Source organism: Narcine bancroftii, chromosome 6 (assembly GCF_036971445.1).
Source record: "Narcine bancroftii isolate sNarBan1 chromosome 6, sNarBan1.hap1, whole genome shotgun sequence".
Classification (NCBI taxonomy): Eukaryota; Metazoa; Chordata; class Chondrichthyes; order Torpediniformes; family Narcinidae; genus Narcine; species Narcine bancroftii.
Genome location: NC_091474.1, coordinates 11,932,802 through 11,955,730, shown reverse-complemented (window position 1 = coordinate 11,955,730; position 22,929 = coordinate 11,932,802). Strand labels below are relative to the sequence as shown.

At 40.4% G+C, this 22,929-nt stretch overlaps 2 protein-coding genes across 4 annotated transcripts in view; one reads left to right on the top strand and one right to left on the bottom strand.

Annotated features, from left to right (window-relative positions):
• Positions 1–22,929, bottom strand: part of dnmt3bb.1 (DNA (cytosine-5-)-methyltransferase 3 beta, duplicate b.1) — a 333,238-nt gene that overhangs the window by 252,028 nt on the left and 58,281 nt on the right. The window contains exon 3 of one of the 2 annotated variants that reach the window (XM_069883973.1): positions 7,165–7,233. The exons of the other annotated variant lie outside the window; for it this stretch is intronic. The gene's annotated coding sequence lies outside the window, so the exon portion shown is untranslated. The remainder of the gene's footprint in view (positions 1–7,164; positions 7,234–22,929) is intronic. 2 annotated transcript variants of the gene reach the window in all.
• The window catches only part of LOC138735714 (nucleolar protein 4-like), a 58,708-nt gene continuing 51,896 nt past the window's right edge, over positions 16,118–22,929 (top strand). For both annotated transcript variants that reach the window (XM_069883988.1, XM_069883987.1), the window contains exons 1-3: positions 16,118–16,152; positions 18,086–18,298; positions 18,412–18,752. In XM_069883988.1, the coding sequence (XP_069740089.1) occupies positions 18,468–18,752 (285 nt within the window). In that variant the 5' untranslated portion in view covers positions 16,118–16,152; positions 18,086–18,298; positions 18,412–18,467. The remainder of the gene's footprint in view (positions 16,153–18,085; positions 18,299–18,411; positions 18,753–22,929) is intronic.

The following is a 22,929-nucleotide window of genomic DNA, read 5'->3' as shown; positions in this document are numbered from 1 at the left end:
AAAACAAAATGAGAAAAATGGTGATTGTTGACATTACCAGAAAAAAGTGATATGGAAGCTACTGTTGCCGTAAAAACTCGTTAATCAATATCTGGAAAAAAAAATCTTCCTTCATTATCTGGTCTGCTCTCTACGGGTCTCCATTTCCATACTGTGGAATTAACCCTATTTGTTCTGATGCAGTTAGCGGTGGACAATAAATGCTCTGGTGACAGAAACAAATTTATAAAATGAGTAAGAATAAAGGAAAGTACTATTTCCTTTACATACCAAAGGATAAATCACACTAAGGTTTATTCTGCTATTCCTTTTCAACTCCTGGGATCACTGTAAAAGCACCTTCAAACAACATGGATCTAATGAAAACCTTGATGAGGGATGTGTATTAGAATTGTATATTTTGTTAAGATAATAGTGGGAAGGTGGGCCAGCAAGTGGATAAGAACATGAACCTACAGTCACCACCTTTCTGAAAAAATATACCACATAAAATACACAGAAAGAACATCAGAACATATTATCTTTATTTAGTACCATGCATTCTAATCCAATCCATTTATGATATTTCAATGTCACAAATATTTTATCCTTAAATACTTGAGAGGTTAATACATGGGGCCCAGCCTCTTAGTACCTAGAGGCAGGCACAGGAACTGAAACAAGGTCTTGCCCTGAGCAGTGCTATAGAGCTTCAATGGATCTCTCAATTCTTGCACTCTGTACTGCGCCTGTCAGCAGTATTCAGATATGAACACCTCCTGAAGACTAGATCAAAGTGCCGAGTTAATTATTTCAGCAAGAGTTGATCTTCATCTCAGCGTTCATTCCCGCAAAGGGTCCCTGGAGCACAGAGATTTATGTTACACAGCTGGTTGGGGTGAACCTCAACCAAGACCAGGGCCTCCCCTTCCTGACTTTTCAGGCAAACACATGGTCCACAATGAGTTGGATGACCATCTCATCGACACCAAAGCCACCTTCAGAGCAGTGTGTGAAGGGATTGAGACTCTGGCTTTTCAAGAAGGATCTGATAGGGAGAGTCCTTTTCATCATCAGTCAAGTGTTGACATTTTTGTTTGAAAGTTCCAGGGGTGAGGCTGACTGCAGATTTCAACTGCCCTTAACTTTGAAACCAGGTCAGTTCAGAGTATGACAGAAGATTCTGATATCTCTAATATCAACTCAAGTGCCATCTGGTTTATTAACCTCATCTATTATAACTGTGACTGCATTTAATTTGACAATGAAATGCTTAGGGCTTGAAAAATACTGTATACTGTAAATGCCATATGGATGAAAACTCAAATTTTCTGGAAAAGTCGAGATTCACATTAGCACTCCATCAAAGCCATTGGAATATCATTTGAATAAAAAAAAAGTTTAGAAATAAAGATTGTGACCCTGTAGAGACTGGACAGTTTGACAAAAAAGATTTCCTATCATCACATATTTATGGTGGTGAAACAAGGTTTAAAGTGCAAATGTTTTTTTTTATTGTGGAAGATAACTTTGATCAAAAAATCAAAAGATAGCAATAAAATAATGATAGCAATTACTAGCAGTGCAGGCAGTATCAATGGAGAGAGAAATAAACTCAGTGTTTCATTTCAATGACCTTTCAACAGAATTCAAATGTTTTGGAAGAACTCAAAAGTTTGATCCTCAGATTAGAAGTTAACGCCCCCTTTGGACAGAAACTACCATGAAAAATTAGCTATATAGTCTTAATTTTGGGGGGGAATATTTTATTTATTTTTTTGTCCATGCATAAAGTCAGTTACAAAACTGAAAAAGATACAAATAGAAAAAAATATAAATCCATTATACACTTCATGATGGTTAAATCCCCCTCTCCCCCTCCCACCCTGGAGACCCAAAAAGAAAAAGAAAAGACAAGAACAGAAAAGAGAAAAAGAAAAGAAAAAAGAAAAGCGAGGAAAGCAGAAAAGATTGCCAAGTAAATGCCGCTCACCACATGGATCTCAAATATATATTCGATTTATTTTGTTATTTTTTGGAGAAGGTCAATGCAAGTCTCTCGAATTAAAAAATGTCTACACATCTATAACTGAAAATTGTAAATACGGGTGCCAAATTTGCAAAAAAATATAACATTTATTTCTTAAATTATAAGTAATCTTCTCAAGGGGAATACAACAATGCATGTCGGCATTTCATCAAGCCATACCTAAATGTGAATCAGATTTCCAAGTAACTGCTATACCTTTTCTTACCGCTGCTCATGCTATTTTGACAAATTCTACTTGGTATTTAGATCATTTCAATTTTGGTCTTGGTCCTATGATATTCCCCAATAAAAATTATTCTGGATTTTGTGGAAACTTAATTTCTGTAACCAGCTGTGCAGTTCTTAATGTTAAAAGATGAATATTGCACTGGTGCTCAGGATTTCATTAAAGAGAAATGAGGTAGCAGATATAAAATGCTGCAGATGATGAGATCTAGAGAACAAAAAATAAATCTGCAAGAGGAACTCAGAGTTTCAATCTATGACAGGGGAAGAAGTTGTCGATGTTTAAGGTCTTGAAGGATTTTGACCAGAAATATCGATACAGTAAAATCCCCGTTATCAGTAATTCAAGCAACCGGCAGCCTCAAGCAACTAGCAAAAAAAATAAATAGGTAAAAAATATGAAAGTTCAAAATCGGTGCCTTCAACAATTACTTCACCAATCACGCAGCACGCAATCTCAAGAAACCAGAATATTCAGTTATCTGGCATCTACCAATCCCCACAGGTGGCAGATACCAGGGGTTTTCTTGTAATTCCTTCTTCCCTCACAAGTGCTGCTCAATCCCACTGAAGTCCTCTAAAAGATTTTTTTAAATTAATTTGTTTAGTGTATTCCCGTCTGCTCTTATATTGCATTGGATTGTGGTTCTAGAGATAAGACACTGGGCAGGGTGCCATTGCCAGCACTCCTACACTTGACACATTCCTTCTTCACAGCTTTCAGTCCATGGTCAAGCAGATTTTCTCTGCTCAGCCTGCTTAAGGAGGTTTAAAGCTTAGTTTCATTAACACTTACATAATTCTTTGTCCATTAATGTATTTCATCTTCACATTCACCAATAAAACATAGCCACAAATCAAGGGGATAAATTTTGCAAATTTAGTCGTAAAGAAAAAAGTAATCGTACATAAGGCTTAGGAAGCTCAAATTAAACTGGGCCCTTGAAGAATATAAATAAAGCTGGAAGGAATTTAAACAGGGAATGAGGGGGTCTAAAGGAGCCATGACATATCCTTGGTGAGTCGGGTTAAAAACAATCCCAAGGCATTTTATACATACATTTAAAAAAGAAAAGGGAGAGTGTATGGCCTTTCAAAAGCAAAGGAGGGAATTAATGCCTGGAGCCATAGGAAATGGGTCAAGTACCAAACAAGAAACTTTGCAGTGGTATTCACAAAGGAGGACACTGAATAGTGAAATCAGGAAAGGGTAAAAAGATATTTTAGGCATGTTGATAATCAAGAAATAGAATGTGTTGAGTCTCTTGAAGAACATTCAGATAGATAAATGCCCAGACTCTGATGGGGTCTTTCCCAGTTTATTCAGAGAGGCAAAAGAGGAAATTGCTGGGGCCTTGACAGAGATCTTAATATTCTTTTTAGTCGCAGGTGAGGGCCCAGAGGATTGGAGAATAGCCAATGTTTTTCCTACGTTTATAGAGGGCAATAGGGACAATTCAGAAAATTATAGACTGGTGAGCCTTATTATGAGTTGTAGGGAAGTAAATGGAGAAAATTCTTCAGTTTGCATCAGGAAAAGAAAAGCATTGATTGGGGATAGTCAGCATGGTTTTGTGTGGGGCAGTCATCTCTTACAAACTTGATTGTCTCTTTGAGAAGGGTGACAAAGATGATTGATAAGGGTCGGCCGTGAATGTGATACTGTAGATATCTCACTATGTGAAAAAACTGCAAAGTCAACTAATTTTAAAGACAGATATTTAGAGATCCAAAGTAAGTAATTTATTTCTGGCAGTTAGATAAGGAGTTCTCTGACAAAGAAACTATCAGAAACATTTTGATCTGTTTACATAAGGATGCATCAGAGTAGATTGTACCCATAATACTCCAGGCAATTCAGTTAACTGTAAGTAACCATCTCCAGATGAAAATTTACAGTACCTGGAAAGAAGGGGATGGCTTTCATTCAAGTGAAAAAGATTTCAAAATCCTGCCACTGTTTAATTCCCTTTGAATTGTACTTTAAGAATTTTCTGAGCAGGCCATTTCTTTCTTAGCATTATTCTTTCAGCATTCAATGTTTTCAAAGGTGAAACAGAATCAGCAAAAAGATATTAAAATTCAGAAAATTGAGTAGGTTATCAGATATTTACCTCGTGGATTCAATAATTAATGTGATTTTGCTTTTGTATTTTATTTGTGAAAATGCAAACCTTGTTCACGCTAAAATATATGAACATCACCAGTGATGTTGACATTAACTAGGAGATTCCACTTAATAGTTACCTTCATAATTTTGTCCTGCATAAGGTAGTGGACAGAGCCCAGGGCATCACAGGCTGCTACCATCAGAAAGAGGTATAGGTGCCACAAGACTTGCACCACTTTGGATCTCTACCTATCTGTCTTCAGGAACAGCTGCCCTCCTCCACCATCAGACTCCTCAACAACAAACTCAATCAGGGACTTCTTAAAGGACTCTTTCTTTTGCACTTTATTGATTTTTTTCTCTCTATTGCATAGTTTGTTTACATTTCTTCATTTGTTTACATTTATATGTTGAGTAGTTTTTTGCACTAGCAATAAGTGATCATTCTGCTTTGCACTCAGGAAAAAGGATCTCATGATTGTATGTGATGTAATCTATGCACAATGAGTCTGAAATCTGTTTATCATTCAACTGCTAACTAATTAATTAATAAATAAATAAATTTTCAAGCAGCACACTGGTGATACTATAGGCAGGATGTGATTAAGCTAGAGCGGATTCAGGAAAGTTTCACAAGCATGTGACGGGACTGGAGAGTTTGAGTTAAAAGGAAAAACTGAATAGGCTTGGATTGTTTTGTAAGGCAGACTGAGGGATAAAATCATGAGGGGTATACATAAGAGGAATAGTTACGATCTTTTTCAAAGGACAGGAAAGTCTAAAACCAGGAGGCATAAGTTTTAGGTGAGAGGGGAATGATTTAAATCAGATTAGAGTTGGTGTCAAGGGGGCATTGTGGGCATTGACTCCCCAAGCGAGGTGTTGTCCCCTCCCATACAATCACGGCTATCGATCGCCGTCACTAGCGTGCATCAAGCTAGACACTAGTGATGCTTGATGCACGCTAGCAACTCTACACCTGTCCCAGGCTATGTCACTAGCGTGCGTCAAGTGTCACCAACAGCTAATGATTCTTGACACTATAAAAGCAGCACTCTCAGCCCCTACATTGGAGAGGAACAGATGACAGTACAGCACCCAACCCCCACCCCCCCACTCCCTGCTGAGCGAGTTTATGAGATTTGCACCTTTCCCCTTCAAACATTCATTCTGGTGCCAATACTGAATCAGATCAAGGGGCAAGTAATTCCACACAGAGATTGGTGGGTGACTGGAACAAATCAGAGGAAGTGATAGAGGTGGATATGATTATAATATTTAAAAAACATTTGGACAGTCACATGGTTTAGAGGGATATGGGACAAATGCAGGTGAATGGGCCTAGCTCAGGAAGACACGTTGGTTGTCATTGTCTTGGGCCAAAGAAGCTGTTTCTGTGCTGTGTTATTCAATGACTCAAAAGATAGAATGCAGTGATAATATCCAAAAACAGAAAGGAAAAACTTTTAAAATATTTGGGAAGGTGAGCATTTCTATGAAGAAAGAAACAGAATTAATATTCAAGATTTATTAAAAAAAATAATTGACTAGACCATAATTTGAAAACTGTAGACAAATTATAGCCATAAGCATAGGTCATAATGAATCTAATGCATCATATGGGGAATTTTACCACATACAATCTTATAAAAGTGCGAAATATTGACAATTTATCCACCAATCGCTGCGAAGGGAGGTTCCACCTTCAGCCATTTTATCAGCAGTTGGTGCTAAGCAAATAGAAATACAATGGAAAGTGAGAGTTCCTTAATTACTCCTGCTCTTCTATTGCCGAGTTATGAAATAGGCTGGAAGCAAGTCATACTTCCTTCTTTTTGGTACTTGTTCTTCTGACTGATGCAACAGAATTTCTGAGCACCTCAGGCTTGTTACAGTGATCCTGAATATATCACTTACTTCTTGTGTTTTTTTTTAACTTTTGCAATAGAGAAATGGAGATTTCCAATCTCAACCTTTTACCTATCTGCCAAAAGCATTTGATGACAGCTTTCCACAAATGTTCCATTTATAAAAGAGAATTTGTAACTGAAAAAAAAACAAAACCATTTGAACAATGAAATAATCTTCTTTATGTGTTTCATCCCCAAGGCCAATAGAGTCTCCAAATTGTTTTGCTACAGTTCCATGAAATTTGCTCTTAAAAGATAAAATCAAATTGGTTCTCGTGGATTGGAAAGACTCCAAAAATTAGCAATGAGAGCTTTATTAGGAATCATAATACAATGCAAAAACAGGTCTTTTAGCCCACCATGTCCATTCCACCATGTCCATTCCACCATCGTGCACGAGCAGCACTCAAGCTTTAGCCCTCCATACATATTGTTTCAAGGGCTCATCTCAATATTTCTTAGATATTGTGAGAGTACCTGCCTCTACCAACTGCTCAGGCAGTGTGTTCCAGATTTCAACTATTCTCTGGTTAATGTTTGTTTCTCCTCAAATCCCTTCTAACTCTTACCTTAAACCTATGCTCTGGTCATAGAAACCAAGGGTAAAGGTTTCTCACCATCTACCCTACTTATGCCCCTCATAATTTTCTATAACTCAATCAGGTCATCCTTTAATCTTCTCCACACCAAAGAAAAAAACATATAGCCAATCCATCTTTTCAGAACTGAAACTCTCCATCCCCACACATGCTACTGAATGCCTTCTGCTCCCTCTTCACTGCAAGCGCATCTTTCCTATAGTATAGCAACCAGAAATGCACACAATACTCTAGCTGTGGATTTCACAATGCAAATACTTCTGCTACTGTAAGAAACATTGACAATCTCACCTAGAGAGTGTCTGCTCAAAGACAGCCCATCTTCTCATTGGATAAGCAGCTCTTTCTCTTTCCCATCCTCTGCAAAACACCAATTTGAACCATGATCAGAATGTTGAGATCAGCAATGTCATTAATTGATAGCCTTACAGAAAACTGCCCACAAATGTGGAGTGATTTCTTTCTCGTTCATCCTACACTCTCTTGACCTTGGTTGTTATCCAAAGAAGTATGACTGTCTAGCTTCTATGATTTCATTAAACTTCTGGAGAAGCCAATCATACAATAGCATTCTCAGAGATCGAAAGCTGGAAAATAAAATGAACCTTTTAAAATTAATATTTTAGATAATTTACAGTGCATAATTAATATTTGGAAGGTACACACTTAATTAGGGCAGAAGGTGAAATATCATGAAAATACTTTCAGAAATAAAAATGTATACTTTAAAATCCCAAAGATATTTCAAAATATTTTTAAAAGATGTACAATCTGTACATTTTATAGGTCCAAAGATTTTTCCTGGCAATAATTGTGAATGAGTCTGCCATTAAAACCTAATTTAACCACAGATCAAATTGCATTTACTGGATATTTTACAGTGGAGTTAAATTCTATAATTTCATGTCAATTCAGATAATTTCCCTTGACCATGGAGAAGATTGTCTCCTGTGGAGGAAAAGAATGACTGACGGACAGCAACTTCAGAATTTCCATTCTAAACAATGCATGCATGGAATCTTACACTTGCCACCAATTTTACAGAATAATTATGAGGAATACCACTTGTATAACCATGGAGTCCAAGCCATTGTTTATACCACAACCTACAAATGGAGACCATACCAATCCTCTAATTTGTGTATTTTGTTACAAGCCCTAAGGACTCCAAAACCAGCAGCAAAAGAAATTCCCCAAGTCCATGGCTACTTTTAAAAAATTGGTTTTATTTTCTTAATACAGAATAATAAGATCAATATTTAACTGATCACTATTAAGTCACTTAACTTAACCCCTCCTAATTCTAAGCATGTGTGTGTGCATGTGTATGTGTGTGTGAGAGAGAGAAGATGGTTCTTTTTCACTGTCCAGTCATTTACTGTTCATTTCTCGAAGTTCACTGGTATCAGACAGTTTTCAGTACTGCGCTCAGAATTATACTGTGCACAGAATGAAACAGTCATTACATTCATCTGGCTCTGGAACCTTAACTTAAGTCGTTAGCAGACAGGAAGGTCTTGCAGAGAGAGGTTTGCGAACCGATTGCCTTCAATCTCCAACCGAAGTATCTTTCCGAAGAAAGGTGCCTTCTTCCAGGTTACCACAAAGAGTTCTTCTTTTCCCCTACTTCAGGAAAACTATAATAACCAGCCACTACAGAGATTTTGAATAGGCTGAACTCAGAACTCTTCTTGAAATGGGGTCTTTAGCAGGCTTTTCACTCTGCTAGCCTTTCACTGACTGCAGCCTCTCACTCTGCTGCTGGAGCTTTTATCTTTCCACCCACCCCTCCCCCCCACCCCCCCTTTCCCCCCACCCCCTCCACTCTGTCTTTCTTTCTGTTTCAGTTCCTGTCTCTGTTTCTGATTTTCAAATGTGACATTTGCTTGTGAAAAGTGACCTAAACTTCCTAATCTTATTCCCCCTCTTAAACCGATACTTTATTAACTTATTCCATTCCAATTTGATTTCCTGAGCTGTATTATTATTCTGAATATAATATTCTAATTACAATATTTGCTACCAGGTTGCACCTCTTTCTTAGCAAACTCTGTGTGTTGCACAGTCCCACATAATCTTGTAATTCTCATTCAATGGTTTGAGTATCAATGTGCCCACATGTAATAAGTGTTGGAGGTACCATTCAACATTCATCAGCATATTCCTGGCATGATTCAGCATCAAGTGACTTCACTTCCATCTCTGTGTTTTCTAGCTCACATTGGTTGACAGATGGTGTGGATAGGTTGCCATCAGGAAAGATAAAAAATAGCATTGGTTATCACATCAGAAATGCTCTCGTTCTTGGATTGCACAGACAAAATCTCTCAGCAAAGGCAGGTACTGAGGATGAAAATAATCACCATCCCCTTCCATGTGTTGCAGAGCCTTGGCCCATCTGAGGAAAAGAAAGATCAAGACCTCAGATCAGCACAAAGCATGGCAGCAGCAGGCATCTCAAAGTACTGAAGAGACACTACCAAGACTGTGCTCACAAAATCCTCCCAATTCATTGACAGGGTAACCAAAAAGCATAAGCTTCCTCTTCCAGACCAACATCTTTGCCATTGAGATCCATTACCCTCAGCCAACTACAATGAGTTGGTCACATTGTTTACATGCCTGACACCAGGCTCTCAAAGCAGGCACTCTGTTCCAAATTCTGTCAAAGCAAGAATTAACAAGGAGGACAAAGGGAGTGAATCAATGACATTCTGAAAGTCACTTTGTAGATTTGCAATATCCCCATCATCTCACACATCTGGTAATGGATCATCTCACGCATCTGGTAATGGAACACATCAAAACACACCTCCCAGAAATGCTGGATCCATTTCAATTTCCCTATAAAATAAACCATTCCACAGATGATGCAACAGCCTTGTCGCTTCACACCATCCTGGCCCACCTGGAGATCGACCGCTCATATGCCAGGCTGCTGTTCATTGACTTCAACTCGGTGTTTGATACGATCGTTCATCAGAGGCTGGTGGAGAAGCTGTCTTTGCTGGAACTGAATAGCCCTCTCTGTAATTGGATCCTGGACTTCCTTTCAGAAAGGCCAACAGACTGTCTTTGACAGTAGCAGAACATCAAGCACCAGCTTGCTGAGCACCGATGCACATCAGGGCTATGTGCTCGGCCCACTCCTATTCATGCTACTGCATTGCCAGATCCAGCTCCATCAGTGTAATCAAGTTTGCAGATGACTCAACAGTAATCGGCCTCATCGCCAGCAACAATGAGTCACACTACAAGAGAAGAGGTGGAAAACCTCGTGAAATGGTGTAAGAGAACAACCTGAGTCTCAATGCGAACAAGATGAAGGAGATGATTGTGGACTTCAGGAGGACCAGGAATGACTACCTTCCATTACACATACACAACTCTGTTGGAGAGAGAGTGGAGAGCACCAAGTTCCTTGGCGTTCACTTAACTAGTGATCTATTGTGAACACTCAACATATCTTCACTTTTCAGCAAGGCCCAACAGCAACTGCACTTCCTGAGAAGACTGAAGTGGGCAAGGCTAATAACCACCATTATGTCAACCTTCTTTAGGAGCTCTAGCATCACAATTGCTCAACAGAAGATGCAACATTGCTGGCTCTCCACTCAGCTCTGGATCACCTTAAAAACAGCAGCTCTTACATACGCCTGCTTGTCATAGACTACAGCTTAGCCTTCAACACAATTATTCCCTCATGTTGGTCAAGAAGTTCCAAACCCTGGGCCTTTGCAACCCCCCACTTTGCCTTCCTTATCGGAAGACCACAGTCAGTATGAATTGGAAACAATGTCACCTCCTTGCTGAATATCAACACAGGCCCACCTCAAAGATGCATGCTTAGCCCACTGCTCTACTCACCATACACCAATGACCTATGGGGCCATGCACAATTTCAATGCTATCTACAAATTTGCCAATGACGCCACGGTTGTCGGCAGAATCACAAATGGCAATGAGGAAGCGTACAGGAGGGAGATAGATCAGCTCGCTGAGTGGTGTCATGCCAACAACCTTGCGTTCAACTTCAGCAAAACCAAGGAGATGATTATGAACCTCAGGAGGAAGTCAGGGGAACATGACCCAGTTCTCATCGAGGGCTCAGTAGTGGAGAGGGTCAAGAGCTTCAAATTCCTGGGTGTCAACATCGCCGAGGCTCTGTCCTGGAGCCTCCATGTTGATGCAATCACAAAGAAGGCTCACCAGTGGCTATACTTTGTATGGTGTTTGAGAAGATTTGGTATGCCACTGAAAACTCTCAAAAACTTCTACAGATGTACATTCTGACTGGTTGCATCACTGTCTGGTTCCAACGCTCAGGACAAGAAAAAGCTCCAGAAGGTTGTTAACACGGCCTGCGACATCCACGGGCACCAGACTTCACTCCATCTACATCTACAAGAGGCAATGTCTTAAGAAAGCAGCCTCTATCCTCAAGGACCACCACCAACCCGGCCATGCCCTCTTCATACTGCTATTGTCGGGAAAAAAGTACAGGAACCTAAAGACGAGAACTCAGCGGCTCTAGGACAGCTTTATCCCTGGTGTCCTCAGATTTCTGAATGATCAATGAAACAAAGACTCTGCCTTACTTTGATTTTTTTGTGTACTATTTTTATTTATTGTTGTAAAATGGTTTATATGAATGTTTGCCCTGTGTTGCTGCCACAAAACAACAAATTTTGTGACTTGTTCATGACAATAAATTCTGATTCTGATCATTGATAACAGTATTAATGACAATCCAGATATGTCACATATAATGCATTAATTGTCATAGTGGTTGAGAAAGAGAGGCTATCCAATACACAGTTCACAGGAGTTCCATTATTTATTGGTCATAGTTACATTCAATGCTTCACAGTGTTGTGCTAGATTGTGAATGATCTGAATTTCAAATGATGCATGTTGCACAGCCCAGCACCAAATGATAAGAGCTCTCGGGAACTGACATGTCTGAAGTCTAAGAGATGAAATGGACTGAATTTTTCTTTTGATATAAGTGTGTATGTTGTCATAATGGATGTGGAAAATACAAACATGTCACATAAAGTAACATTTTTGGTATATTTTGATGTATCCACAACAATCCTATGGGAATTATTCTTGTATAATTTTCTAGTAATAATTGTGAGTTGTTATACATTTAGATCAAGACAAACCCCAATATTTATATGACACAACCAACTATCGAAATTTCATGCTTACTTAAATAAGAATTTATCATCCAATGTTCAGGCAAAACACTTTGCATGTAGCATAGTAGATTGGCCCATGCTACTTCACAAGTACATAATCAAGCAAAATTTGAACTTCAGAAGAAAGTACTGGGGCAGATATTAGAGAAAAACATTTAAGGAATAAAGAGAGGTTGAGAAGGAGAGAGGCCAAGAGGTTTATGGAAAGGATTCCAAAGATTGGTGCCTTAGCAGCCGAACAGAATTGCTGTCAGTGATGGAGTGATTAAATTGTGGGACTAGAGAAACACGGTGTCTTGTAAGATTCCTGTGTGGATTTAAAAACATGGAAGAGAATATTTCAATAATGTGTGGGTAATGTAAGTCAGCAAGTGCAAGATGATAGGTAAACAGAGCAAAAGTAGGCCAGTGTGTTTTGATAAAAAAGAGGGAGGGCACGAGGAATAATTTGAAAATCGTGTTTAACAAAGACATGGATAAGAGTTTCAGCAATAGGTTTGATAGAATGGAAAATAAGAGATCCCTGGCTTCACAAATGAATGCTGAATGAGACCACATTAGAGCTCATGCAAAATCAAAAGCAATTAAAAAGAAAATTATCTACTTCAGTATTTTTAAATAGTTTCACACGGGTTCTTAGAGTGTTACCAAATATGAATTTGAAAATAGATCAGTTTGCATTTGCGGTTGGACACAATCCTACAGAAAAACCTTAACTGCTTCTTTGTAGAGATTGGTATGGATCAATTAGAAAGCTATTTTCCCATCCCAGTACCTTTGCTCAAAGTCGATCTAAGTTGAGGTTGTTATGTGAGCAGCTGAGTAGTAGCTGCGAGAGGTGATGTAGTTGCATCAAAAACTCCAGAGGGAACCAGATGGATTATATACCAAGATCACAGACTATATTTGTGACTTTAGCTATTGTTGTTTTGGTACTCAGGATAGAACAGAAAGATGGTGAAATGAATTCAAACAGAAATTATCAAATAACTAGCAGGTCCTAGCTTACAGATCTTGGAAAATAAGGGAGGTGGGAGACTGTGAAATAATTAACAGGATCAGAGAGTATTTCATATTCTAGAAAAACATTAAAAGGGATGAATGAAGATGCTAGAAATATTGAAAGGAATAAGGACTATTTCTGAGAACAGTATATCACTTGCTACTTCTCCAAGAATGGTGTGAGATGGGTTGGCAAAAGTCTTGTAGAGACTGAATCAAGACAGGAGGAAGGGAATCTGTTGTATAAGATAAGCTTGGAAATGGCATTGAGGAAAAGAATGTAAACAAAGTGACTGTGCAATACAGAGAGTATTTTACAAATCAGTAATGTGCACAAGAGTCCTTAAATGGGGGTTCCTGATTGAGTTCGTTGTTGATGAGTCTGATGCTGGAGGGATAGCAGCTGTTTCCGAACCTGGTGGTGTGAGTCTGTGGTTTTCTCCTTCAGCTCCTTTCCAATCAGCTCCTTAGTTTTGGTGACATTGAGTGCAAGGTTGTTGTTGGTGCACCATTCAGCCAAGTTTTCAATCTCCCTCCTGCATCCCCTTTCTTTATACAATCCACTATTGTGGTATCATCGGCAAATTTGTAGATGGTGTTATTGTCATAGGTGTAAAGTGAGTAGAGCAGGGGGCTAAGAACGCAGCCCTGTAGTACTCCAGTACTGATGGAGATTGTGGAAATCCATGATCCAATTACACAGTGGGGTGTTGAGTCCCAGGTCTTGGAGTTTGCTGATCAGTTTTGAGGGGATGATGGTGTTAAATGCCAAACTGTAGTCAATAAAGTGCATCTTTACTGTCCAGGTGTTCCAGGGCTTTGTGTAGAGCCAGTGAGATGGCATCCGCTGTAGACCTGTTGCTACAATAGGTGAACTGGAATGTATCCATGTCACCACTCAGACAGGAGCTGAAATGCTTCAACACCAGCCTTTCAAAACACTTCATCACAGTTGATATGTGCTACTGGTCGATAGTCATTAAAGCACTCTTCTTGGGTGCCGGTATGATTGACATCTGTTTGAAATAGGTGGGTACCACACCTTGCTGGAATGAGATATTGAAGATATCCGTGAATACATTGGTAAGTTGGTCAGCACAGATACTTATACATCCAGGCTGGATGTTTTCCTTGGATTCTCTCTCCTGAAGCCCGAACGCACATCATCCTCAGATACGGACAGGATGTGATCATCAGGGGATGTGAGGCTACAGAGGGGTGGTTCTTCGCTGTTACTGTCATCAAATCAAATGTAGAAAGTATTGAGTTCCTCAGGGAGCGAAGCTTTTCCATCTGCTACTTCACTGGATTTGGATGTGGTTGGACATTCTAAATTTCAGATGATTGGATGGTTTGAGACAGAAAAGGAAGGGTTTAGAGAAGTGATGAGAATCTGAGGGATCTGACCTCATGTGTCATCTAAGGGAGAATGGTTGAATCATCTACTCTGGTATGAATGTATATTATGAACAGTTCAGAGCATCATGCAAACCAGCCTCCCCATACACTTCCTACTGCCTTGGATGATACAAGATGTTAGTGAGACTACACTTGTGTGGAATTCTGGTCACTCAAATGTAGCTGGAAAGAGTGCAGAAGAGATTCATGAGCATGTTACTGGGACTGGCAAGCTTGAGTTATAAGGAGATGATGGATAGGCAAGGGGACTTTTCTCCTTGCAGCAGGAGAGGGTGAGGGGTGACCTTATGTAAATACAGTATGTGAAATCATGAGGGGAATAAATAAGGCAAATAGTCATTGTTTTTCCCCCAGTATAGGGTACCTGAGGGGTACCTTTTTCACTTAGAGGGTGTTAGATGCAGGCCCAATTGCAATGTTTAAAATGCATTTACAGTAGAGGAACATGGACAGGAAAGGTTTAGAAGGATATGGGCCAAACACAGGCAATGGGATTTGCTTAGGTAGACAATTTGATCAACATGGATATATTGGGCCAAAAAGCCTGTTTTCATGCTGAAAAACACCTTGACTTGAATTAAAATTTCACTGCTTTGAAATGACTGGTCTATTTTGCTTTTAACTATAAATAAATGAAATCCACATGCCAAAGCCTGAATAAAGAAAGAATATTCGACTTCTGAGTATGTAAAGAGATAATATTCACCTTCTTAGGACTAAATATTCCATCTTCAAATATTGCTTCACTCAACAACTATATTTAGTTCAAGGTCCCCAATAATAATGATGTTTATTATCATATACACTGTACAATGCACATAAGAAATGCTATTGTATAGACATTCACTAACACAGACATTTTTATGTGTGAATATTTGGAGAACTTGTGCAGCATGTCATTGTCAAGGTGTAGGTTTATACGCAATGATCACATTGACATAAGTTATTAAATTTAACATAAATATGATAATAATTACAAATCCATAAATTGATCAATGGGCATCACAAAACACAGGAATATCTCAGAGTCCTTAGATTGGATGACGCTCCTGGATTCATTCCACATTAATTTGATCTGTGTGGGTTCATAATAAGTCCCCTCAATGGCTTTACAATGCCAACATCAACTCCCAGCCTCTTGCATTTGTCTGGGACAGAATTTTTTTTAAAAACTGCTGAAAATGTATCAAGAAATAATGGCTACTGTGAGCCATGTTTAAAAGCACACTTAGTAATGACCAAATGCCAACCTATGGAATTTGTCACTGTAACAACAAATTTATATTCGTAAGCTAATGAAAACCTCGTCCAGAGACGTAGGTCGGTATCTAAACTTGAAAATCCCGAGAAACAGGACGCTTGAAATTTTATCGACTAGCGAGGTGGTGCTAACAGGTTTATATGAAGTTGGAAACAACAATGGTGCATTTTGCTGGAGAGGTGTTGATCGCTTGGGATTCAGCCCAAGCTCGTCCCCTTCGGCCATTTAAATGGTTTCTGGGAGAGAGGGACAGCCATATCACACCAGCAACTTCACCTTCCGAATCAAATGATGTGACAGAACAATGGAGAACGCGTACTGGGTATATGGATTTGCACTCAAACCAATGTTTACTGCAGCGCGGCCATGGCAACAGATGAACAACTGCTCTAGGTTAGTTGGATATTTACCAAGAGAAGCAAATTCCTGACTGGCTGTTCAATTTGGACATGGTTTATCACTAAACTGTGGTATATCTCTGTTGGGGATTTTTTTTAAAACCTATTTTACACAGTAGAAGTATTTGTGTTTCGATTATTCAGGTGCAATTTAGAGATTTTGTCCAGTTACCTTCCTTTATCTGGAATAAATTCCAGAGTTGACTGAATTCCTACCTACAAAAAGATACTCTTTGAATGTCATTTTTGTTAAATGTGTCAAACAAAGAAGGCACCGAGAAAACGAATGGCTCTTTCAACAGCGAGGCACAGAATCCACAATTTTACCATTCGGGGTCAGGTATAAAGGCGAGAATATGGTTAGTTTCCAATAATTGCATCCCGGCAATGATCGGCAAGTCCAAATCAAAATATTTCCCATTTCGCGGAGGTCTCTTTGGTATAGGGTCTATTCGTTTTGTTCATCTGTGTATTTTACTAATTTTACAATTAGAAAGAACGTTCAAAGAATGACATCCGAACTCATTAGTTTCCTTTCATTTCAACATTTTGATTTCAAATGTAATGACGGCGTTTAGGCACCGGTTACAAAAGATTTGTACAAAAAACTAAGCACGTGGCTGCGTTATATAAAAGCTTTTCTCTTCGGTGCATCGGCGTAGCCCTTGGACAACTGAGAGAGAGAGGGGTATCTCAAACCCAGTGCAAGATCCGCGACCTTCTGCGCAGCAGTGCTGAGATTTGAAGTGCCTACTACCATTGCCAAATCCTTCAAATGAACTGGAAGAATAAGCGAACCCAATGTCATTGCACTCTGAGCAGCGAATCCTTATCGGAAGTCCCCAGTCAATGGGAAGCCGTAACAACGTCTCCTCCTCACTGACAATCAACACAGGCACACCCCAAGGTGACCTACTCAGCCCACTGCTCTACTCCCACGACTGTGTGGCTAGGCATCATTCAAATTTGAGATGACACCACGGTCATCGGCAGATGGTCATGAGCAAGCTTACAGGAGGGAGATAGATCAGCTCTCCTTCACTTGAAGGAAAATTCAGTAGAGGCTGAGAGTCAGATCAAATTCTGCCAAGTAGATGAAAATGTCAGTGGAGGGAACCTGGTTTTCTTTGTTTCAGAAAGAAGTAGAAGGCTCGAGTCCAAATGGGTCTAAGAACTTTACCTATTTCCTTCCTTATTCCTTCTGCCCATCATTCACATATCTATCCATTTGTATGTCTTCTCCCTGCTTGGTTCCATCTGTCTGTCAGCCCTCCCTTATCTGCTTCCACCTACCAGCCTCTGATCTCACTACTGGCTATCTTTCCTGAACCGTCAGTCCTGATGCATGGTCTTGGCCCTTAAAGTCGACCTCCACGAATGCTCAATTTTCCAGCACTTTTTGGTCGTGGCTCCAGATGAAATCATCTACACTCTCTTGTGTCTCCAGAGAATGCTGGAACCATTTTAAGTGTCCACCGTCTGCAGAAAAATAAAGAATGCCTAAGTTTCAAGTGGAAAATCTTGGCATCAGAAGGTGCTTGATCTGAAACGTGTCCCCCCCCCCCCCACACAGATGCTGCCTCACCTGCCAGGTGTTTCCAGCATCTTCATTTTTTTAACCACTTATGGTCATGACTGGGGATGCTTTTGCCATTAACCAGGTACTTGGGACTTCCAATGTGAAAAGCTAAAACGATCTGCTTGGGTATTAAAATGTTAAAAAAAAATGTTCCAGACGGGTAGTTTTAAATACTAATACGAAGCCCAAGCTGGAAGCATCGCTTTGTTGCAGGCTCCGGAGGAGTGCTGCGCAGGAACCATCCCCAAACCGCGCAGGCGCACGCCGCCGCATTCCTAAATGGGACATCTGGCCGTGACATCATTGATTGGCTGTCATCTGAGAAACTTTTGTCCCCGTGTCCAATCAGGTCACCGGGTGAGAAGAGGAAGAGGAAAGGGGGGGTTGGACCGAGGACAGAGACCCCTCTGGAGGCGCATTTCCAACACTACAGCATCACCTCCACGGGATCGTAGAGTCAGCCCGAGCCTCTCAGCGAGTGGCTCCACGTTCAACCCATCCAAGCTGCTCTCCCACAACTGCCTGTATCGCACTGACTGATTCATTGATCCGGACTATTTATGTAAGCTGGTGTTGCAATTTTGGGAAGGGGGAGGGGACGGACCTTTGCAAAAAGGTAGCCAAGAGCTCCTAAACTGATCGAGCCTGTTTTCTCTCTCTCTCTCTTTAAAAAAGGGGATTTCCTCCCCACCCCCTAGAGATGTAAAGATTTTTTTTAACCCCCTTCCTTCATGGCGAACAAAGCGATCGATTGGGAGAGCGGCGGCGATCGCGACATGTACGGCCACTTTCAGGACTGGTGTCTGAGGACCTACGGGGATTCCGGCAAAACAAAGACGGTCACTCGGAAAAAATACGATCGGATTGTGCAGCTCCTGAGCGGAGTCGAGCTCAGCTCAGTTGATAACGCCAAGTTCAAATTTTGGGTGAAATCCAAGGGATTCCAGCTGGGGATGAGCGAGCAGAAAAAAGGTGCTGCCGGAAAATCAGCGGTGTATGTACCAGTTAAATCAACGGTTAGTCTCCAGAGTGGGAACATTTATTTACTTATCTGATCAATAAATGTTTAGTCTGTCTTAAGATATTTTAGGAGGTGACTGCTGTCTATGTATGGCTGCTTGCTCTCGAACACCTGGTCACCCTTTGCCGATGAAGGTGGTGGTGAATGTTCGCTGCAAATGCTGGTATTTGAACTTTGTTCATTGTTGAATATCAAACAGTAAAATAGATGCAGCTTGTTCAAATAAGGATGAAATCTAGAGCACCACGGTCATTCAATTGCAAAATGCTATTTCAAGTTTGTACGAGTTTGCACATCGCATTCTGGCCAGTATAAAACATTTTTTTAAGAATGGAGAAGTGACTTGCACGACGGATTCACGATATAGATGAAAAAAAATCCCAGAGCACAGTTGCCATAGGTGAATGTTCCGGAGTACCACTCTGCAGTGACGAGCTGCGGTGATGCCCCTGGCACACATCAACTGTTTCCTGCTCCGTCTGCCCATTTATTTTTCTACCAGTTTTTTTTAAAGTACGTGCCGTTCTATTAACATCATCAGTCTCGCCCCCTCTCCCTCATATTTGTCCCCTCGTGGCAATTATCCAGTACCATCTGAAACGATGTGGATTTTCTTTTTTGGCGACTCGCCACCACAATGTCCTGACAGTTAGGTCTCCCGTTTTCTTATTCGGAAAATGCCAAGATTTTCCGTTTATCCTTTTTATGTATTCAAGTGAGAGTGCATTGTACAAATTAGAAGTCATTCTTAAAAATACATTTTTAAAACGTGGCACACACCTCCCAGCTTGGTTGTGGTTATTAGTGTCTCTTCCTTGTGGCTGCTTCGCCTAGTTTTCTTTATCCCGACTCTACTCAACTTAACGACTCAGTCCCACCCCCCCCCCCCCCCCCCCACTCCGTCCTTCTTACTACGATTACAGAAGTAACTAATTAGCACTTCGCCAGCCCAGGTAAATTGCACCCTGGTTCATTATAATTAGTTAAATGAGCCAGTCAGTCCTGAGAGAGCGAAGTAGCGGAAACCACAAGTGGAAAGCAGAACAGTGTCTGGGGCTGAAACAGATGAATAGAGGAAATTGGGAATCTATTTTGCTAGGATACCTTTCGAATTAGATTTTCTTTTGTGTGCATGCAGATGGCAGGTTGACATGTCATGGATGTATGCAATGTCGATTATTTAGCTCCAACCTTTATTTCGCTGCTTCCACCAGCAGTCAGGAAAAGGATCAAATTTAGATAAGTGTGGAACTCAGACGGAGATACATTGGGTGTACTTCGTCGCCAGGCAACAAGCTCTGCGTCCCAGCTCCTAATTTTGTGCTGGAGGACGAGAGCATGTTGACAACGTTTAGAGCTTTATTTCTACTGAAGACTCCAAGTTAAATGTTTCTTTCCGAATATTAAAGCTCGACATTTTTTTCATCATTTTCAATCACGTGTAATTGAGTCATGCATTTAAATATAGTGTGTTCGTCTTTTTCCAGGTTTTATTGGATCCTGTACCAATTTAACACACCTATTCCACTTTGGCTGAATGCCATCAGATAAATTTCTGCGAATCCTTTGTTCATTAAATAGACTAATAATCCAAATACCCGAAAATCTGTCACAAATGTTTCCGAGCTGGTGGATCTCGGACTTTTATTGCACATACTTCTATTTTTTTAAAAGTAGAATGGAAGAGAAGGATAGAATTGTGAAGAAATACCCTCAATTTGACATATTTGGAGATGCTGGAATATTGAGGGAGTAGCGGTTCCAACCCAGGACTTCAAGGCATGTCCAATAACGCACTGACAAAGTTTTCCTGCATTTTATCAGGACAAATTATGATGGGATGACAGAATCGTATAACATTGAGTAGTTTTTAAAATATCGACTTTTTTTTGGGGGGGGGGGGAATTCTGCGATTCATCACCGATATTTTACTGTAAAATTACAAAAGGTTTTTGGATGGAAAAGGACGCCCCTCTCGAAATATTCCTTTCAGATTAAAGTAAATATATACATTTCTATATACTAAACCGATTCAAAGCACCGTAATGGTTGAGATGAGGATAGATCTTGCCCCATGATTATTGCCAGGATTCCAAATGTGGACATTAATTGCATTCGTAAAGACCTGACCGATCCTATAATAAATGCATTTATGAAAACATATCTCAGAGCAGTCTTTTACCCAGCTTCAGAGTACATGCTGTGGGATTAGAGCTCGCCTACCAGGATTCTACTTCTCATCCAGACACTGGCGTTACCATAGAGACACTCATTACCTGTCTCTCTGCCAGAGTGGACCGAGGCGCTCAGCTCCAGTCGCCTTTTCAGTGATTAACTTTAATGGGAGCCCTACCCACCCAGCACGGTCGTGGCTTTTTCACAGCGCTGTGTTGTACAGCTGTGCTCAGGACAGAAGGCCCGACGTGAGGCTAATTAAACATACGGAGAAGACACAACCACCTTAATCCCCCAGCGGTGCAGATCTGGCAGCTCTCAGCTACTTCGAGGCCGCAAGAGATTTCCTTGCCCTGTTAGACTCAGCCCCTTCCCCAAAAAAGAAAGCTTTAGGAATTTTTTTAAAACAACAAGCCATCATCGATGTCTTTCTATCCGGACGCTCCAGTGCTGGGGGGAGGGCTCGACTAACTTTAAACTTCCCTTCCTAGCCCCAAGTGACTGCAGAACCGAATGTTTGCCTGAGACATGGTTCCAAATGAAAGGAACCCATGGAACAGACAGAAGGAATCGCTTTTATGCGAACGCACCGGTTCCTCCGAACCAGCCTGCTGAGAAATTGAATTTGTCCTTTTAATGTTGTTCCCAGAAAGGGGTTGATAAAAGTAACCCAATAGATAGGGCAACGCAGTTAAAGTCCTCGGGCAATATGTATCGCGAAAGAAGGAAGTCTGGCGAGGTTTCGGGTCTCAGTCCCTTTCTGTTGCGATCCCCTGGGTTATTCTGCACAGACGACGAGGCCCGTGGATTGCAGTATTGATGTCGTGTGAACGAAATCACTAACTCGTGGCCTGCAAGAATTTCAAGATAAAATAATTTTAAGAGAAAATGACTTTCGGCCCATTAAATTCTCTCATCTTCCGAATGCTGTAGTTCTTCATGCCTTAATTGTACCTTCGGCAAGATTTTGAAATAAACACCCTATTTAAAAAGGCATTACAAACCATTGGTTCAGATTTAAAACCTCATTTGGAGAAAGTGAGTAACAGAGAAGGTCATCAAACCCAAACTTCAGATGCTGATCAGCAGGTAAATTAACCCACTCACTAATTTTATTCAAATCAAGAAAACGTGTCCTAGAATCACAATGTGCATTTGAATGCTAAATAAAAACATTCATCTTGCGCATTTTTAAATATAATCCCAGGCATTTTGCTTCATTTGGGATTTTTAATTGGATTTACAATTTAAAATGTTCTTCTGGATTAACATGGTGAATGAGGAAAGTCATATTGGTATAGAACATCTTTTGTCAGAGTTTGTGCCTGTCGGATTTTGAAGATGCACTTCCACTGACTCAGTTAATAGAAATGTTGGTCTTGCAAAAATAGTGCCGTCACTCATCAAATAAAATGTTGGAAAAGATCAGCAGGTTTGGCAACATCTGTGGAGAAGAAATATTTCATGTTTTGGGTCAATGGTCTTCAGTTGAAACTGGGGAGAAATGAGAGCTCCCTCACTTTAAACAAATGCAGAATTGGAAAAGAGGAAGGGAGCAAATAACAAAAGTGGATAAACAAGAAAATCTCCAGATGCTGGGGACCAATGCAGTACACCAAAGTGCTGGATAAACACCCCAGGTCACACAATATCCATAGGAAGTCAGTTGTTGTTTTGGGCCTGAGCCCGAGACAAGAAAAGGGTTGTGATAGGTTGGACGGCCAACTTGATTGAAGAGCAAATAGTACTGGAACAATTACAGTAAATCAAAAGATACCTCTGTAATAACTCTAAAATGGTTTGAGATTTGTCTGGAAAAGAAATGGTGGCAGTGAACTCTGTATTGAGTTCCAAAAGTGGGAAGCACCTGATCAAAAGGTGGGAATGACTTCCTGACTTTGACTGGAACCTAACTGAGGTCAAGGACAAGGATCAAATGAACAAGGTGAATGAAATAGCAAGCAAATAGAGGCTCAAGGCCTTGCTTGCACACTGAA